Below are 19,252 nucleotides of genomic sequence, written 5' to 3'. Positions count from 1 at the left end.
CCCCACAACCCCCCAAGAAATAGAAGGGATATTTGCTGTATGGTGCTACTGCCTCTCTTAGCTCACAAGTTCACTCACGTGTGGATATGCGATCTCAAACTTCCTTAATATTCATCACCAGCCCACCCTCAGGGGATGCCTGAAGGGAATTCAATAACTGGAGCTCAGCTGCAGCAAATCAAGTCAGTAGGCACTGAGCACGTGCACAGGAGGGAAGTACCTGCTGTAAGGGGTACCAACCCTCCCCCTGAAAATGGAAGCAACCAGCCACTGATAGACCGCCTGTGAAAAGGTTATGGGCTTGTCTACACAACTGTCCGGATCGGCGGGCAGCGATCGATCCAGCGAGGGTCAATTTATCCCATTGACTCGGTACTCCACCAGAACGAGGCCCACAAGTGGAGTCGATGGGAGAGCGTCAGCCGTCGACTTACCGCAGTGAAGACACCGCAGTAAGTAGATCTAAGAACAGCGACTTACATAGCTTCACATAGCTGAAGTGGTGTATCTTAGATCGACCCCACACGGTAGTGTTGACAAGACCTTAGATTCTGCTAAGAAAACAATTACCTTCTTACTCCTGGAGTCACCAGTTTCTCCAAGGTTAGGGTCAAGATTGATTATCCGTGCACTTATACCATACTTTACCTTCAGCTAAATAGAGGATTTTAGTTGTCACTTTTGTAGGCACTAATAAAAGACTAAATGGGGTGGGATTATTTTTTTAAATGCCCAGCCACCACGTTACTGCTGTAGTTTATATATGATACACAAGTTTATCAGTAAAGGAACAAAATCCACTTGTGTGTTGAAGGGGGGTGGTTCGGACAGCAAAAATAATGGGTAGGCTTCTGACAGCGGGAGAACATGGTTACTGTTCCCAGAGAACCTCTGCAGGGAAGCACAGCAACTGCTCCTAGCTGAGCCTGCCAGAGAGATTGCACAAGCAGAGATTCAGATGCCATGGAAGATCCCCAGGCAGCCCCACGAAATGCTGCTCTAATTCCCATGACTGTGGACTTCCTATTTGGCTGAAAAGAAGGTCAACAAGAGTCTGTGCTGAGATGTAACTGACAAAAACGCCAGTTGTTCAGTGGCCTACCTTCTCCTTGCGCTCATATCTACCGGCTCATCATTAATGTTCTCCTTGCCCGGCCGCCCTGCAGTCCTGCCATCTGCATGGGGCCTCAGGCTCCCATTCAGCTTCTCTTCATAGACTTTAACACTGTCCTGCTTCACCGGGAGCTCGTGGGGCACCTCGAGGCCAGAAAGATCCTTCCTCTTCAGCAGCGCCAGCATCTTCAGGCGCTCCATGGCCTCATGCCCTTCCATTTTCAATCTCTTTGCCAGGACATCCTCCCGGTCGTCCGCTTGGTCCAAGCTCCGTTTTAAGAGGTTCAGGCGCAGTGCATCTTCAGTCATTCTGTCCATCCTGTAGAGAGAGATTGGCATAAAAGCAGGGTCAGTATCAGGGCAACAGGGAGGAAAAGCAGCAAATGCAGCCAACTAAGAGTCTCATGTGTGGAATTAGGAGACTGGTGAGCTCTGACTACAGAGGCTCTCTTTGCAGGCTGATAACTTTGGAACACCTAAGCTCTGGTGCAATCGCTGGCATTCTTCCCCTTGCCTTATTGTGTCCTTCCTCCCCCGAATCCTAGTGCCAACCACTGGGTCCAGCCACTCTACTGGGCACTGGTGCCCCACTGATATGGCACACAGATGGCTGGCCTCCTTCTCAGGGTGGTTTTGTTCCCAGACTCTCACAACCTGGCGTGTTCCATGATTGGATTTAAGTGCTATGGGCTGGAATGCACCCAACAGAATACAGGGGGCGTGGGAGAGCTCCAGCACAGTGGGGTCCAAAAAAACAGGGAATGGAGCTGTAAGGGGACAAGGCTGCTGGCTACTACACCTGAAGTCTTAGCCAAATGGGAATCAGTGGTATAATACATGAAACCCATTCAGACAGATTACACGGGAGGTTCAACCACTTCCTCCAATACGTACTTGGGCTTTCCTAAGAAGCCTCCTTTCAGTCTTCTTTGCAAAAATAGTGTATGTCTGGTAAAAAACAAGCCAGGACCCTTGTCTACACTAGAGAAGTGCCCTGTGGCAACTTGACCTGCTGGAATTGGCATGCACCCAGGGTGCCCAGTCCAGGGTGCACAGCGCACCACATCCACTCCCAGCACCCCCTGCAAGTATTGCACTGTTACCTCCAGACTGCTGCACCACCCCCACAAAGCCCAACAGGTCCCTGGAGCAGGTGCATACTGTCTATGGGCTGTTTGTTTACACCCGTTCATAGATGCATCAAATGGTTCCAACCCATGTTGGGGTCTGTGCACAGGTCACGAGGGAGAGGGGTTGAGATGCATCCTGCTATGCACCCACAATCAATATACCATGGCAGAGACACAGAACAGCAGCCTTGTGCCAGGCCCACGGCTGTATTATCAGCATCATCACTTTCAGAAGTTTGACATTTTCATTTGTGCACACAAAAGTTTTAATAGGATTAGTTTCAGAGTAACAGCCGTGTTAGTCTGTACTCGCAAAAAGAAAAGGAGTACTTGTGGCACCTTAGAGACTAACCAATTTATTTGAACATAAGCTTTCGTGAGCTACAGCTCACTTCATCCGATGCATCCGATGAAGTGAGCAGTAGCTCACGAAAGCTTATGCTCAAATAAATTGGTTAGTCTAAGGTGCCACAAGTACTCCTTTTCTTTTTGCGAATAGGGTTAGTGTTTCATCCCATTCTCATTTTGTAGCTGAACTAAGTTTCTTTCTCTTGTGCTTTCCCTTCAGAAGCCAACTGGGAGTGGTCTGGGCCAGCAGGGAAGTTGTCCCTCTTTGCTCCTCCATGTAGGTCACTGAGTTCCACTGCACTTCCTCGTAATATACTGGGCCACTTAAGGGTGTTCTTGTTGCCCAGGGGTAGGGCGGAGAACAGCAGGATGTCCGGTGTCTGCACTGAAGCACCATGGGAAGGGGTTGTGCTGGATGGGGGTGGGGCCTTTAGTCTTTGAAAAAAAGACACTCAAATCAAGCAAAAAGTATTTCAAGTCATCAGGTCAGAGACAGAGGAGCAAAGTTTTTTCTCTTTGAAAAATAAAGTCTTCTGTAAAGTGTCATTTTTCTGCAGTCAGCAGCTTTCAGTTAAGTTACCCTGTTAGTCTGTAAGGAATGTGATGCACTTACAGTGACAAAGCTGCATCTTACCAAAAAAGGTTAATACGAAACAAGACCATTCCCACCCACTCCCTTCAATTTTTTCTGCTCCAGACACTGCCATGCACTCCAGGTGCAAAACCCCATGCAGTGCAAATCAGAGCGGATAATTATTTAAATCAGTGTATTAAAATTTTAAATTACAGGTTTACTTTTCAAAACTTAACCTATTTAAAGTTTAAAAAGGACAACCTGTATTAAGGCCTAAACCTGCTATAATCTATTAGTATCATTTAAATTAAATACAAAGATATTAAGCAATACATGAAAGCTGTAAAGTTTCAAAAGAAATTCAACCCACCGATCTGGTGGAAGTCAGTGACTAAGCACCCGGAACCGCAGGTTTCTGAAGTGCTAAACCAGCTTTTGGCAGCAGTAGCAGAGAGAATGATTTTCTTCTGCTATGTACACACCACAGCTTACATCGGTATCAGTTAGGTTGTTCAAGGGGCGAATCCGCCACTCCCCGGAGCGGCACAAATTACACCGACCTAAGCTCTGGCATGTACAGCATTATGTTGGCAGGAGCGCGTCTCCCGCCAACACAGCTACTGCCATTTGTGGGGGCTGGAATAATGAAGTCAATGGGAGAGCTCTCTCCTGCCGGCTTCGAGCACCTGTGCCAGCAGCTGAGCCGCATCATCGATGCACCGCTGTCAGCTCTGTAGCGTAGCCACAGCCTTCGTTTCGGTTTATTCTCCTAGTGCAGTTCAATGAGCAGTTCGTTCAAAGTTAAGAAAACAAATGGAAGCTGAAAAAGCTTGTTTTTCTCTTTCAGTCTATGAATAGAAGCTCAGTGTGAGAAGCTGAGATCTACTAGTTCCATAATCTTGAAGGACACAGTTACCAGAAAGAAAAGGAGTACTTGTGGCACCTTAGAGACTAACCAATTTATTTGAGCATGAGCTTTCGTGAGCTACAGCTCACTTCATTGGATGCATACTGTGGAAACGGCAGAAGACATTATATACACAGAGACCATGAAACAATACCTCCTCCCACCCCACTCTCCTGCTGGTAATAGCTTATCTAAAGTGATCATCAAGTTGGGCCATTTCCAGCACAAATCCAGGTTTTCTCACCCTCCGCGCCCCCCCCCCCCTCACAAACTCACTCTCCTGCTGGTAATAGCCCATCCAAAGTGACCACTCTCTTTAAAATGTGTATGATAATCAAGGTGGGCCATTTCCAGCACAAATCCAGGTTCTCACCCCCCCATCCCCCTCCAAAAACCACACACACAAACTCACTCTCCTGCTGGTAATAGCTCATCCAAAGCGACCACTCTCCCTACAAACAATCGTTAACTACAGATTATACTTCCTTTTTTTAAACGAAGCAGTTAGTTTTAAATGAAACTTCTTTTTTTAATCAAAACATGCTGATCAAGAAGTTCAAGTATGCAACATTTAAGGTAGTTTTAGTTATTAAAAAAATAAAATACTGTCTTTGTGCATTTAAGAAATGCATCATTCACCACTTCCTTAATTTTTATGTTAGCATCTGAATCATGTAAGTTAAGCCATATAATTGCTTAAATAAATGCATTTAGATACATTGTATCCTCATGTTAGCAAAAAGTGGCACCGAAGTTAATGTAAAGGCTGTACTTAGCTGCAAACATGTTTTAATGGTTACCAGCTAATGAGAACCAACCTGTTTTTAGGAAAAGAACTAAAATGTACAAATAAACAATTTTAAATCAAGGTTTCCTGTCTGATTCAAATCAAAGTGATTTAAACCCCTGATTTTAATCACCCATATACCCTGGTGCAAACGGGAATGGAGCATCAAGTTAGCTGTAATCTGTTATTCCTTAGGCCTGACAAAAAGCTCACTACACAAGCCAACAAAAATCCTTTTGGAAAGGAGGTCAGTCTACTGTGGTCACTCAGAGAAAGGTCAGTTTAACAGGATCTTCACCATTCAAAAAGTGGTTTGGAAGAAATACAAGTTATGGAGGAGAATCAACTTTAACAAAATATATTAAAATATTCGTGCATCCTCAAAATACCTCCTGTGTCTAAGTCTTGATGGCATAACGAAGATGCTGGCAGTTTATTTCAATGGCCTTTCTACATCAACAATTGGGTAGCAGCATGTAAGACAACACAGCAGAATAAGACCACATAAGCACAAACTATCAAGGGGTTTAGCAAAATGTCACAAGCACAACAGTAAGAGTCAGTGGAAGCTGTCCCCCTGAATTTATACTTCTCCTCTGTACCTAATTGCACATGTTAGGACCAAAGAACCTGCGATTTGAAGTTCCTTGGCATTTGCCAGTTATGATCCCAATGATTTAAATGCAATCTATAATGCAGCACCAAGGGACCTGGGTAGGAATGCCAGACTAAAAGTTAACTACTCCCTACCAACAGAAATAACCCAGAAAGCTGATGCAAAAACTCCACAAATCTTCACTGGCCCTTGTCTACTCTACTATAGAAATCTAGTCACACAGCTCCCACACGTCACTTCTGGACTTCCCACTACCATGCGGATCACTACAGGCACAGTAAAACCACCACAACTGTGGCGTTCTGTACTGACGCACAGCCACACTCCCCAAATCTGCTGCGAAATGAGAATCCTTTGTGTCACATAGTATTTGAGGGAACAACGATTTTCCAGTACAGGAAGCCCTAAACAACAAAGATTCTGATTGAAATCTAGAAAATCTTGTTCCTTTGCACTGCAAGAGCTCAAAAACTCAGGGCTCTTCCCCAATCATCAAGATGAAAGGTTGCCAATGTCCCAAACACACAGCTCACCAAGGACCGAACTAAAGGATCCTGTGGCTTCTCAGTCTCATGGAAACTAGGGTCCACTTTGAACAGCATCTGCTTATCACAAGGCAAATGCACCTAGCTCCACCATAAATGGGGACTGAGACACTCCTATTTGTGATTGAAGAAATGAACTTCAAACTATAGAACATCTGGTGAAGTGTCCTAAAATGATTGCATCCTGATATATGCCACCCACTTTGTGTCACCTGACGCAACTAGCTGGATTGCCAACCTAGACTTGGACATCTAACAGTGCTGTTTTTAAGCCATAGAAAAGGAACCTCTCTCTTCCCTATTTTCCCTTTTTAAAAATCAAACTAGTTTTTGTACTCTATGAGCCCTGAAACATGGCCAATATGCACCAAGCTCATATACATGAGCTCAACCTTAAAGGGGGGAAGAGGTATGACTGTTTCTAAGTGTTGTTTTAAGTCACGCATTGGCTGAAGTTTTGAAAGCTAAATTTCTGCCAGGAATAAGTTTTGACTCTTTTATACATCCCTCATAATTCCATGTCTTTAAAGTAGAACCCTAATACAAGCTGAACTAGGCTAGAGCAACAAGACAATGTTGTGATATGGGTGCAGAGGTATCAGCTGTGCCACAGAAGCCGTGTTCTGTTAAAGTGGTACAACCACTTTACACAGCAAGGAAAACATGGAAATCTGCACTGCAATAGAAAAAGTCCAGCCAGTCTACTAAGGCAGGTCTGATCTCGAACAGGTTCTCTTACTAAAGGTGAACACCAGCTAGAAGTCTTCCTAGTTTATAACTGGGCCTTGCTGTCAGAGCATTAATGTATACTGTAACCAGATACAGAAAGGCAAGCACAGACAAGCAAAGAACATGCTTTGGGAAAGGTGTGAAATGCAGATCCCTGATTTAACTTGGGGTCACTTCAGAGAGAGAAAACAATTATTTAAGTCTAGGTGAGTCACATGACACCACATGCAGACACAAACTCATCGCACCTAGAGTCCCAGCACAGCTCCAGCTGCTTAGAGAATGCACAGCTGCAGTTAAGTCTGCATGAAAGGACTTCAGCAAAACTTTCCTGGTTTTGCTGGTCTTGGGAGTCGAAAAGAGGAGGCTACAGCTGAATAAGAGGGCTATATACTTGGCAAAGGCTGGCACAGGATACAATGGTCATGAACAAAATTTCCTCCTAACTTTCTTCACACGCAGTATCACTGAATGGCAGTCCTCACTATTTGGTTTAGAATGTCTGAAGTTCCATACCAAACCTCACTAAGTACAGTACATCCCACCCAGGAGGAAAGGCATCTTGCAGATTTTCCTTCTGAACAGAAGGCCATTATCTTGCATATTAAATGTGCTCCAGTTTGATATATAAACAAGAAGCGCCACTGTAAAAAAAAAAACAAACAAACAGGAAAATAGATGCCACCTTAAGTGAGAAGCAATCTAATGCAATTTCACTGAATTATGTCTTGGTACTCAAAAGCCTTACACTGTTTCATGCACAAAGATCTTCCATGTTGCATGACCTGGCACCAAGACAAATGCAGCTATAATATTTGCTAGCAAGAAAAATAAAAATACCAGAGTGCATAAAGGAGATTTAGGCCTCCTGAAGACACAATGGTCTTGTCCTAGACTGCAGAAGGGCAAGAAGCCCATCATTCACACTGACAGATTTTCACTCTGTTCCAGTACTTTTCCATGCTAGCTGCTTTTTCTTTTTTTTTGGGGAAGGGATGCAATAATCTTTGTCTGCACCTGAAGTATCTCCATTGTCCACAGTGATTCTATGAGCATGACACAGAATAATGCTGTTGTATTTAACAACCAAGATCTACCTATTCTAGGGTTGCACTTTCTGAAGTGTAAAAGCCTTTTAAACAAAAAATAAAGGTAAAGTTATTTGTTAAAGCTGCCAGACTTTAAACTCATCAGCAATGTTCCCTCTAATTTTTGACAGGCCTTGTGCACAAAAAAATTCTGTGCAAATTTTTGTGCTTTTGTGAAAATTTGTGTGCGCGTGTGCACGGGGTTTAGGATCTGTGTGTGCGCGCACAGCTTAGAGGGAACAGTGCTCACCAGCTGTGTTTGTCTGGCATCTCAGAGGCCTGTTAGTTCAGACCACTGGATTGGAGAAGTAACCTCTTCCTACTAGTAACTGTTTTTCCAGAGTTGCGTCTGGCCATTCACAGAGATGGGATTCAGCATCTCTAGTGCTGAGCTGCAAAACTATTCAGAAAAGCTGTGTCCACAGAGAGCAGTAGCACTCTTGTGCTACGATATCACATCACAGCAGGAGCAGTTTGTTGGCTCCACTTACATAAGGGTGTGCACCTCCACCCACTTCCTAGATGCCCTTCTTTTCTCCCTCTTCACCTTATCTGGTCAGTCTTATCTGCAAATATGAACTCAGCTACCCTCTCTGTGCCAATGGTTCTAGCTCTCTACTCCAAACAGAAATCTCAGCCTGTCTCTTTGACATCTCCTCATGGGTGTCTGGCCATCAGCTCAAGCTCAACATGGCTAAAACAGAGCTCTTTAATCTCTCCTCCCAAAGCTTGCCCCATTACCACATTTTTTGATCACAGTGGACACCACCACCAGTCTATTACTCAGGCTTGTAACTTGAGTGTCATCTTTGACTTGGACTTCTGTCTAGGGCCTCACATCCAGGTTGCATCTAAGTCTTGCAGATTCTTTCTGCATAACATTTTTAAGATACAGCCACACAGCTGAAACTCATCTCACATCTCAATTACTGCAACATTCTTCTTTCTGGCCTTGAAAAATGCAATCTTGCCCCACTGATGTCCTTGCAGAACACTGTTGCAAAGATCATTTTCAAAGCCCATCACTTGGCCTATGTTACCCTCTCTTCACCGGCTCTACCTTCTAACATATCAAAAGCTAATTACTTTCATTTTCAAGGCCCTTCATGACCTATCCCTACCGACTGCCTGGTCTAAGTAACAAAGGTTGACTCCAGTTGGCCCAGGACAAGCATCTGCATGTTTTCTCCCATTCTTCCCCTTGTGCCTGGGACAAGCTCCCTGTAAACTTTTGCCAAGTTAACTCATTATGCTCCTCAACTCCTTTGCTGTGAGGCCTACAAAGACATTGACAACTTTTAGGCTGCTAGTGTGCTGAGACCACAGCCTACCATGCTGACCGTAGGTGTTTCCTTATACTCCCTCGACAGTCAGCATCCATCTATTGTCACTTGTCACACTTAGACTGTAAGCTCTTTGGGGCAAGGACTGTCTTTCTTCTGTTTGTACAATGCTTGGCGCAGTGGGGTCCTGGGGTCTGAATGGAGCTCCGAGGTGCTATGATAATACACATAATAAACAGCAACTTCAGTTCCTTCTCCCACATCTGCAGAGTGCCAAAACACAAAACTCCAAGGAAGAGGCAATGGTGGGTGGCATAAATACAACAGTCACTAGTAACCATGGGTGGTGGGTATAATAGGCCAGAGGAGGCCACGGTCGCCAAACCCCCAATTGCAGGGTTTTGGGGGAGGAGAGAAATATTTGCTTTATTATGCTCCATGCAGTTTCCAGGGTGGCTGAGGCAGCGGTATGTGTTATTCAGCCTCCTGGGTTCATCAGTAATCTCCCTGAACTCCAGAGAGATCACTGGGGACTCCAGGAAGCCGAGTAGCAAATACACCTCCTTAGCCACCCTGGAACCTACATGGGGCATATCAAAAGCTTCTTTGCAATAGTGAGACACTTTCATCCTGGGCAGCGTGAAGTCTAGGAAGGGGAGGCATGGTACGGCTGGCCTGGAGCTCCTCCGGGTGGGTGGGGCAGGGGGGACCTTGGGGCACCTCGGGGCACCTCCAGCCGAGGGAGGGGGGGAGCCACGTGCTCAGGCCTCCCGCCAGCCTGGGACTCCTCTGGGTGGGGGAGGGGCGTGCAGCTTGTGGCTCCAGCCGTGCAGGGAGCAGAGGGTCATGGGGCTCTGGCTGCAGGGAGCTTGGGCCTGCAGCTGAGGGGGAGTACTTGGGCCTCCAGCCAGCCTGGGGCTCCTGCGGCCAAGGGCAGGCACCTGGGTCTCTGGGAGGGTCGCGAGACTACAAGGGAGGAACGGATGGGGCCGGGGGCTAGCATCCCCAAAAGGGGGCTCCACCCACCGCCCATGCTAGTAACCAACCTCCCTTCAAGGGCCTGTGTGAATACCCACTAATGGAAGATTAGCAAGCCGTGCCCACATCCGAGGACAGCAGGGGAAGAGTTCGAGGCAAAAAAACCAAAAAACAAGAAAACCCCACAACACACTCTAGTATCACTAACAAAAACAGAATCAGAACAGGATGGCAAGTCCAATGAGTGGTGCTGAATGAGAGCATGAACTGGACTCCACGTTGCTGCTTTGTAAATCTTTACCAGGGGAGTCTGTCTTAAACAGGCCATAGAAGCTGCTGTGGGCTTAGCAGAATGTGTCTTAGCCCCCCTCCCCTCGAGCACTGGCTTCCTGGGTAAGAAGTAGCGTGTTCAACACATCTCTTGTTACAGGGGGAAAGAAAGTCTGCTTTTAATTGGTTCCCCCTACATCTCCCCTATAAACTGCTAACTGTTTGATCTTCAAAAGGGTTTAGTCTCTCCTAACACAAGGCTCTTTTAACCTGCAGTGACTACAAATGCAACTCCCCTGGATGAGCTTGAGGTCTGGGGAAAAAAACAGGGAGGGAGCTGCACCGTGACAAGTGAAAAATCAGAGAACCTCAGACATAAAACTAGGGTGAGCCCTTTTGACAACTTTATCTCCCTACCTCCAGGCAGCAAGCTCACGAACCCTCCTAGAAGAGCTAACAACTATTAGAACACTGCTTATTCGAAGATGCCTAAGCCAGGGGCTTGTAGGGTAGACAGCAGCACAGTGACGAGATTCAAGTCCAGGTAGGGGAGCCCCTCTCACAGGGGATAGGCATTCAACATTCTCCGTTTCATTTTCCCTTGAGGAGTGAGAGAATATAGGTTTCTCTCTGACCATGCTGTGATGAGCAGAGATAACTGCTACATGAACCCTGAAGGAAGCCACTGCTAACTCTGTGATTTCAAGTACAGTGGATATTCTAATACCCAAGGGATACTGGCCCATAACAGGGTTAACCCTTTAGTCTGCTTCTAACACAAACCATGTCCATTGCAAACTGGAGGGCAGAGTTTTCCTGAATTGTAATAGTACCAACTGGACCCTTTATAAGCAAGATCAGCCTCCACAGTGACCAGCAGATTATTCTTCCTGCAGCCAGATGACATGTGTCTGTGTTGTAGTGAATACTTCCTTGTTGCTGGGACAGGAAGCCTGGAAGGAGCGGAAGACAAACCTGCAGCTCTCTGGACAGCTAGAAGTCTGTGTACCAGAGATACTGGGGCCATACCGGCTCCGCTTGGCTGATTTTCCTTCGGACTCTGTGGAACAAGGGAATGGGAGGGAAGGTGTAAAGTAGATGACTGCTCCAGTCCTGCAGGAATGTGCCTGATAGTAATTTTCTCTCCCTGTGAGCCCTGAAGTACTGATGGCAGTTGGCATCCTGTCTGGACTCAAACAGGTCAATTAGTGCTTGTCCTGACCTGAAGAAAATGAGGATCTCACAGAGTAGTTTAGGAATTAATGCAGAAGTGTTAATGGACCACTTTACCTTGAATGGTCTCTTAGAATGTGTTTACTTATGTTAAATATTGGCTGTGACACCGAGTACCTTTCCCAGAGCTGAGGAAGAGCTCCACATAGCTCAAAGGTCGTCTCTCTCAGCACCAGGAGCTGGTCCTAGAAAAGCTACCACCTCACCCACCTTGTCTCCAGGATCCCTTGAATGCAATACAGGACCAGGATCCCTGGACACATCTTTTTATAGGAGCCATTTTAGAAGAGGTTGGTATCGCCCCTGAGGCTAGGTGCTCTGGTGATGCTGAACTGTGGGGGGCTGTCTCTGAAATCAAAAAGATGTACCTCTCTCTCCTAAGCAGCAGAGAGGGACTTGGAGAGTCTGGAGACCAGGCTGTGACTCTTGGTCTTGATCTCTTCCAGAGCACCGCCTGTCTTATCACATATACACGTGGAGCCAGGAGATCGCTACCACACCCCCTAGTGGACACGGCTTTTCTACACAGTCCCACAGCTCAGCACTAGAGGTGCTGAATCCCATTAATGGGAATGCACAGAGGCCCTTGACGAAGAAATAAGGATTTAGTTTTTGACAAGTTGGAGGCAGAAATTCAGCTGCCCTGGCACCCTGAAAATGAAATACCACCAGAAATAGGACACTTTGCTTTGAGCCATGAAAACTAAAAATGCTTCAATTCTAAAACCACCCTGGCTAATAATCAGCTGGGTGTTGACTATAATATTGTTTGCATAAAGTAGTCCGCTTGCTGAAGGAGAAAACCTTAAGTTAGCCTACTACGGATAACATCCTGACTCTCCCTGCCACAACCCATCTGAGGGCCAAGAGAGCTAAAACGCTGCCGATTCTTTACAAATCCCCTCTTTGCTAGAACAAGAAACCCAACCCACAATCGCCATAATCAGATATCGTAACATTTTAATCCTCTCGACAGCAGACGTTACTGGCTTGGTAAATCAACGTGCACTTTGAGCCAGATTCAATAAAAATTAAATCAGGCTTCAGACATTTTACTGACTGGAGCCCTTCAGTGTTGTTAATTCAGGTGCAAAAGCAAGCATGGGGAAGGAAGAGAAGAGGATTGATGGGGGGGGGGGGGGGAGAACCTGCAGCTTTATTAGGATTTGTATGAATTTCCAAAATAACCTCCCCTCTTCCTTAACTGCAGGAAAGAAGGCACCGTGGGAGTAGCTAAGTATTTTTTCATCTAACTTAGAAGGAAGAAACTATTAATACTCAAGTAAATCTGAAGGTCAGACAGTCATGAACTTGCAAAACGCTTCCCAGTTGTGTGTCAGACTAACCCAAGAAAAGTAAAAAGCAGCTAAAAAATAATAAAAAACCACGCATCCGATGAAGTGGGTATTCACCCACGAAAGCTTATGCTCCAGTCTATAAGGTGCCACAGGACTCTTTGCCACTTCTAAAAAATAGAAGCACTTCTAATTTGACTCAGCTTTGAGAGCTGACACAGCATGCACAGATTCAGGTTTACCTTTATAGTAGCAAGCTGGAACTAAACACCAAACAAAAGCATAAATATTTTTACTCCTAACTTTACATCGATATAGACTAATCTATCAGAGGAAGTCATTTGAGTGTTTAGCAGTGAAAAAGTTGGCCAACAATAGGATTACTTTAAGATGGATAGATACATATACAAACACTCTGAATCCTATCATTCAAGTGCATTAAACAATATATTTCATTTCAGGGTCACACCTGAAAGCCAAGACATGATGGGCTTTACAACACATCTTCACCAGAAGATAATACAAACCAGATGATTCAGAATTTTCTCCTGCTACCTAACACAGCAATTCCCCTGTAAATTACTCCCAGCAATTCTCCACATCCAAGGAAGCGGATTCTCCATTTCACTTCCCTAAAGAAACTCAGGGTGGAAAAAAAAACAAAACAAAAAAAAGAGAAACAAAATCCTCAAATGGTGGCGAAGTCCCCTAAGGGAAAACAAAAGAGCTACAAAACATGTTTTGTTTCAGACTTGATAGAGACTGTAATTATCTCCAAGTGTATCTCTGTAGGTGAGCAAGCTTTACTGACTGGATCACAAAAATGCTGGTGTCAGAGTTTAGAACCAACACTTAGGAGTTAACAGACCCCTAGGGAGAAGGAGTACAGATGAGAAGCAGAGAGGATACCCCCATTACACCCCTACCCCCACGCAGTTCTAGAGACAGTAAATACTTTGATATACAGGGGAAAACTTCCCTCATCAGTTGGAGCCTACTCCTCTCTCTTCCCAACTACCCAGTTCCTTCTCTTCTACTTCTTATCTTCTACATCTTTCTTTTGGGGGGGTTGAAGCCCACTCTCTGGAGCGGCAAGGCAGCTTCTCGGCTGGACAGTATGTGACCTGTACCTGGGCATGCTGCTGCCGCACCAGGTTTCTTTTTCTCCAAAGACTACAGTACAAACTGTTTCTTTTTGCTCAGATCCCTGTAAGGCAAAGCTGGAGACAGAAAGACCCTCACCACCCTTGTTCTCCACCTACCGTCAGGTTTCAGAGTAGCAGCCGTGTTAGTCTGTACCCACGAAAAGAAAAGGAGGACTTCTGGCACCTTAGAGATTAACAAATTTATTTGAGCATAAACTTTCGTGAGCTACAGCTCACTTCATCGGATGCACCCCACCAAGGTGCAGAGACCAGAGATTCCCACTGCCCCCAGTTACTGCAGCTTCTGTCTCCAATACGGCAACATGCCCCAGCTCCCCAGACTGCCTCGTGTGCCAAACTCCGTGCTGCCAGGACCATCACGGACTCATTCCAACCCCTCCTCTTCTACTCTCCTGCCCCCATCCCACACCCTTTACCCCCACCTAGAATCAGCCTCCCCACTGAGCCCCTCCCAAGATTCTCAGCAATGAGTGCAAGAGCCTTCTTCTGTGCCTCTCCTGCCATCCTGAATGGTTTTGCAGCATCTCTGCCTTGACGACTCCCCAGCTCTTCAATTCCCATCTGCACCCATTCTCTCTTCCTTGATTGGGCCTCTTGGGATAAAAGCCCTGGAGCATGGCCACAGCAGGCTCAGGTCAGCTGACTCAGATCATGGGACTTGGGTTGAGGGGCTAAAAATTGCTGTGTAGACATTTGAACTCAGACTGGAGCCTGATCTCTGGGACCCTCCCCCATTGCAGGGTCCCAGAGATTGGGCTCTAGCCCGAGTCTGAATATCTACACAGCAATTTTTCAGCCATGGAGCTCAAACCCCGTGAGCCCCATTGACCCGGGCAGCCACAGGTTTATCCCTGTGTAGGCACACCCTTAATTTCTCTCCCTGCCTTGGATACTATTTATCTCTAAATTAGTTCACTCTAATGCGCACTGGGGTACAGTGCATATAAGAAATGCTACATAAAGTGTTGTATTTCAGTTCAAGAAAAACATGCAACAACAGTTACAAGATTTACAGATGAAGAAAGGGAAGGATGAGCAGTGCTAAAAACAAAGCTTGGAGTAAAGTGTGTGCGTTGTAGCTTGGTGCAGAAACAGCCAGGGAGCCAACCTGTTACTAGGCTCACATCATTTAGCTGAAGTTCAGGGCAGTCACTGGCAAGACAGAGCTCTCTCTCTAATTTGCTCCCTCACATGTCTCTCTAGCTTTGGGCTGTTTCACTTCTCAGGTACTAGAAATGCAGGTTTTCCATTTCCAGACACTGAAGAAACAACATGACCCAACTTCTCATTTCAATGGCATCCTTGTGCTGCATAGATTAAGCAAAGAAACAAGAAAGATTATTTGAAGAGCTACATATGCTTTGTTAATTTAGACAATCAAGGGGTGAACAGTGGACCAGAGCTACTAATGTGTCTTGGGACTGATTCTATGAGACGTGCACACATGCACCACCCATTACACAGTCCGCATGTGGGAAAGGGACAAGTGCTGTTCAGAGGTTGAACTGAGAAGCCTCAGAAACAGTTAGTAGTAGATCAACAAAATCTCAGTTACAGCTGAAGCTATTCAGTAAAGCTAAAACAGTGTGGCCAAGCTACACAGTGTGTATTGAGACTGTTTTCCTCCAATGACAGCTTTTACATTCCTCCAGTGGCTCCTTCGCTCCATGGCCCTCACTTGTAAGTGTCGCAAAACATTCTTCTGTGCTGGAGCAGTTACAACCTTCACCCAAAAAGCAGAACTTCCACCAGTCCAGGCTGATGGGTTACAACTCTTGGACTGACACTTAGCAATGCCAAAGCAAGTTTGTTAACATTGTTGCCCCTTGGTCAGGATATGCCATCCTACATGCCTAACACCACATAACTCACAAATACAAAGAGGACTCCTTTGAGAAAAACAGCAAGGCCTGTGATTAAACAGATTCTCCTAGTAAGGAGATGATAAAACTTTAACTATCACTCAACAACAAGGAAGAATGCCCCAGGCTGGGGTATCCAGGTGCAGAAACACAGTTGTAGCTAAGTTCTGTGCCCTCAGAGCTGACTCAGAGGGATGGAACGTGAGCAGCACTGCCTCCCCTGCAGAAACAAGGAAGATAGTTTGGAACCTGGTGCTAAGGCTACAACACCCAAGTGCCACAGAAGCAAAACAGATGTTTCCAGACCGAAACTTTACACATTTCTATTTCTACAAAGGCCTCCAGTCTACACACAAGCAGCAGCTACAGTAGCAATGACAGCAAGCAGGCAGCAGTAATGGTGGCTAACATATCCCGAAAGTTTAAGTCCTCCTTTTACCAGCCAGATCTCTGGCCTCAATTATACAGATGGATTATCGAGGACTAGACAAATTCTGTAGACCCATCCCCTACCTGAAGCAGGGCAAAAGGAACGATTTTGCTGGTATCTTCCCATACTGACTATGCCACGGGGAAAGCTTCTAAAAACGACGTTTTTGAAAAAAGGTCCAGATGACTAAGAAAAGCATCTCCCCAGTGAAGAAGCAGAACTTTTGTCAGAGATACTTCAGCTGCATTATCCTTCAATACCTGATCTGGTGCCACTCAAAAATATTTAATGCTTTTTTTTGCACTTTTGATCTAGCAATCTTAAAGCATTTTACAGAGGTAGGCAAGCCTTATTCCTCTTATACAGATGGGAAAGCTGAGGTGTAGTGTGGTTAAGTGACCTAAACTTTGTCTAGTCCTCAATAATCCATCTATGTAATTGAGGCCAGAGATTTGAGCTTCTTGGGTCACAAATCGGTAACAGAAGAGAACCAAGGAGTCCCCACTGCCAGTCCTCTGCTATTAAGAACAAAGAAATTGCAGCGTGGATCAGATTTGAGACTCACATAGTCCAGTATCCTGTCTCCAACTCTGGGTAGCGCCAGAGGCTTCAGAGGAAGGCAGAATAGCTCTGCAGTAGGCAGATATGGGACAATCTATTACTCTCCTATTAGTTAGAAAACCACCTCAGGATTTAAAGCAAAGGATTCATATCTCTCTTGCTAATTTTTTTTTTTTTAAATGAACTCTGGGTATTCTTGATATCCATATAAATGTCCAATTCCTTTTTGAGTCTGGTCAAGTTCTGGGACTTAATGCCTTCCTGTGGCAATGAGTTCCATAGTTTAATTATGCATTTTGTAGTTCCTTTTATCCATTTTTAATTTGCCATCTTTTATAACCTCATTGAATGTCCCCTTGTTTGTATGTTTTGATAACTTAGGAAACGAAAAAAAGTTCTCACTACCTTCTGCCTACAATTTATCATTTTATACACTTGTATCCCATCATCTTCTTAATATTATCATTAAAACTACACTCTCCCACACTTGCCATTAAACCAGAAGAGTCTTTCCTCTGTGGTGCTTTGACCACCACTCTCCTCCATATAAAAGTCCGTTGACTTCAGGACTGCCCTTCAATCCCACTAAGACAGAAAGTTTGTCTGGTTCTTACATGTGGAAAGCTATCACCTTCCGCAGGGTTTCGTTCTACACGATGTCCCAGGAATCACCTTTTGAAGGATGCTATCATTACCCCACATTCAACAAGAACCCTGGCTGTATACCAACCATAGATTAAATTAACAACCTGTGTCAGATAAATTAAAGGCTGTTCCTACCTTGCAGGACCTTCTTGATATGACAGATGAGGGTTATCACTGAGAACAGCAATGCCATCATGACACAGGATGCCTCTGCTAAGTATACATGGGTGAGATTCCCTTTATGCTGAATCAGATACTGGATGGCCTAACAGCTTGGAAAACTGAGGGACATGGGATGGCAAAGCAAGTTTGCTAACAAGAGTCTGCTATGTGTCTAGATACTGCAGATAATCTGGCTTTCTAGTTAAAGCAAGGGACTGGGAACCTGGACTCTAGTCACAGGTCTGCCAGCAACTCACTGTGTGCCTTGGGGAAAGTCACGAGTCCTGTGACAATTTCCAAGTATAAAACGGTAAAAGGGTAAGGCACGTATTAGTAAGTTATTCTTTAACATATGTACATGATTCTTCCTGCACATCTCGAAGATCAGCCTTTCCTCTCCATCCTGTGAGAGCTCTCATCCCAGATCTCAGTCACATCTTGACTACTTCAGCACCCTCTTCTCTCACCTTGACAAATCCATTCTTGCCCCCATTCAAAATACTGCTGGAAATATTTTCTTGTCCCCTCACTTCGACAACTGTCACCCACTCTGTGTCACTCCACTGCCTCTCCCTACTCAACTGCACCAAACAACTTCTCTTGACTTTCAAGGTCCTTCACAGCCAATCGCCATAGAATCGACTCCTGCCCTCCACTCTGCCAACAATGCCAGACCATATTGCCCAGTTATTAAACTTTAAACAAGCACCTTTGTGCTTTCTCCCATGCTGCCCCTCAAGCATAAACCGTCACAAGGTTACCTCACTGCCCTCAAACTCTCCTTTGCCACAATGCCTACAGCGGAATTGGTAATGGTTAGGCAGCAAGCGTGCCATGGCCGCTGCCCATCCTGCTGACCGGTACTTTCTCCCCGTTACCTTCATCTCCAACCATACAAAGACTGTAAGCTCCCTGAGGCAGGAGCCACCTTTTTGTTCCATTTTTGTACACCACCTAGCACAATGGGGCCCGGGTCCATGACTTGCGATAATGCCCTGACAAATAACTTTGGAAATGCTCTACTAAACTGATGAATGGGGGGCATAGCTTTGTTGGTCCCTTCCTCCACAAGCATGGAGCCTCTAGCATGAGTCTTTGGGTCTAAACAAGTGAGAAATAGATTTCTAACTAAACAGATGCCTCTATCTTCTTTGGCTCAAAGATTCCACCTCTTTATCGCAGTGAAAATGATTACAGGCATGAAAAAAATCTCCGATGGAGATTGCAGAGGCAGGATGTTTGTTTTACTGAGGAGATGTGGTAAGGGCACAAAAATAATGGTCTGAAGATAAATGAGGACCTCCTATTCACCCTGAGATGAGATGGAAGAACAAGTGGACATTCAATTAAACTAAAAGGTGGCAAATTCAAAGCTGTTAAGGTGGAATATTTTCTCACATAGACACTGGAACTCTTTGCCCCAAGAAATCATTGGCAGGATTCAAAACAGGATAGGGCGTTTATACTATAATAATATCATCCAGAGGTTCTAACTGAAAGGAATTAAAAAAACAAGCATTTTGGAAGGAT

The 19,252-nt window shown here is 45.3% G+C and overlaps 1 protein-coding gene across 2 annotated transcripts in view; it reads right to left on the bottom strand.

Moving 5' to 3' along the window:
- GATAD2B (GATA zinc finger domain containing 2B) overlaps window positions 1-19,252 on the bottom strand; it is an 82,892-nt gene that overhangs the window by 28,789 nt on the left and 34,851 nt on the right. For both annotated transcript variants that reach the window (XM_077840951.1, XM_077840952.1), the window contains one exon: window positions 1,103-1,432. In XM_077840951.1, coding sequence (XP_077697077.1) covers window positions 1,103-1,432 — 330 coding nt within the window. The remainder of the gene's footprint in view (window positions 1-1,102; window positions 1,433-19,252) is intronic.

Source organism: Eretmochelys imbricata, chromosome 24 (genome assembly GCF_965152235.1).
Source record: "Eretmochelys imbricata isolate rEreImb1 chromosome 24, rEreImb1.hap1, whole genome shotgun sequence".
In the NCBI taxonomy this organism is placed as follows: domain Eukaryota; kingdom Metazoa; phylum Chordata; order Testudines; family Cheloniidae; genus Eretmochelys; species Eretmochelys imbricata.
This window is presented reverse-complemented; position numbering and strand designations above follow the sequence as displayed.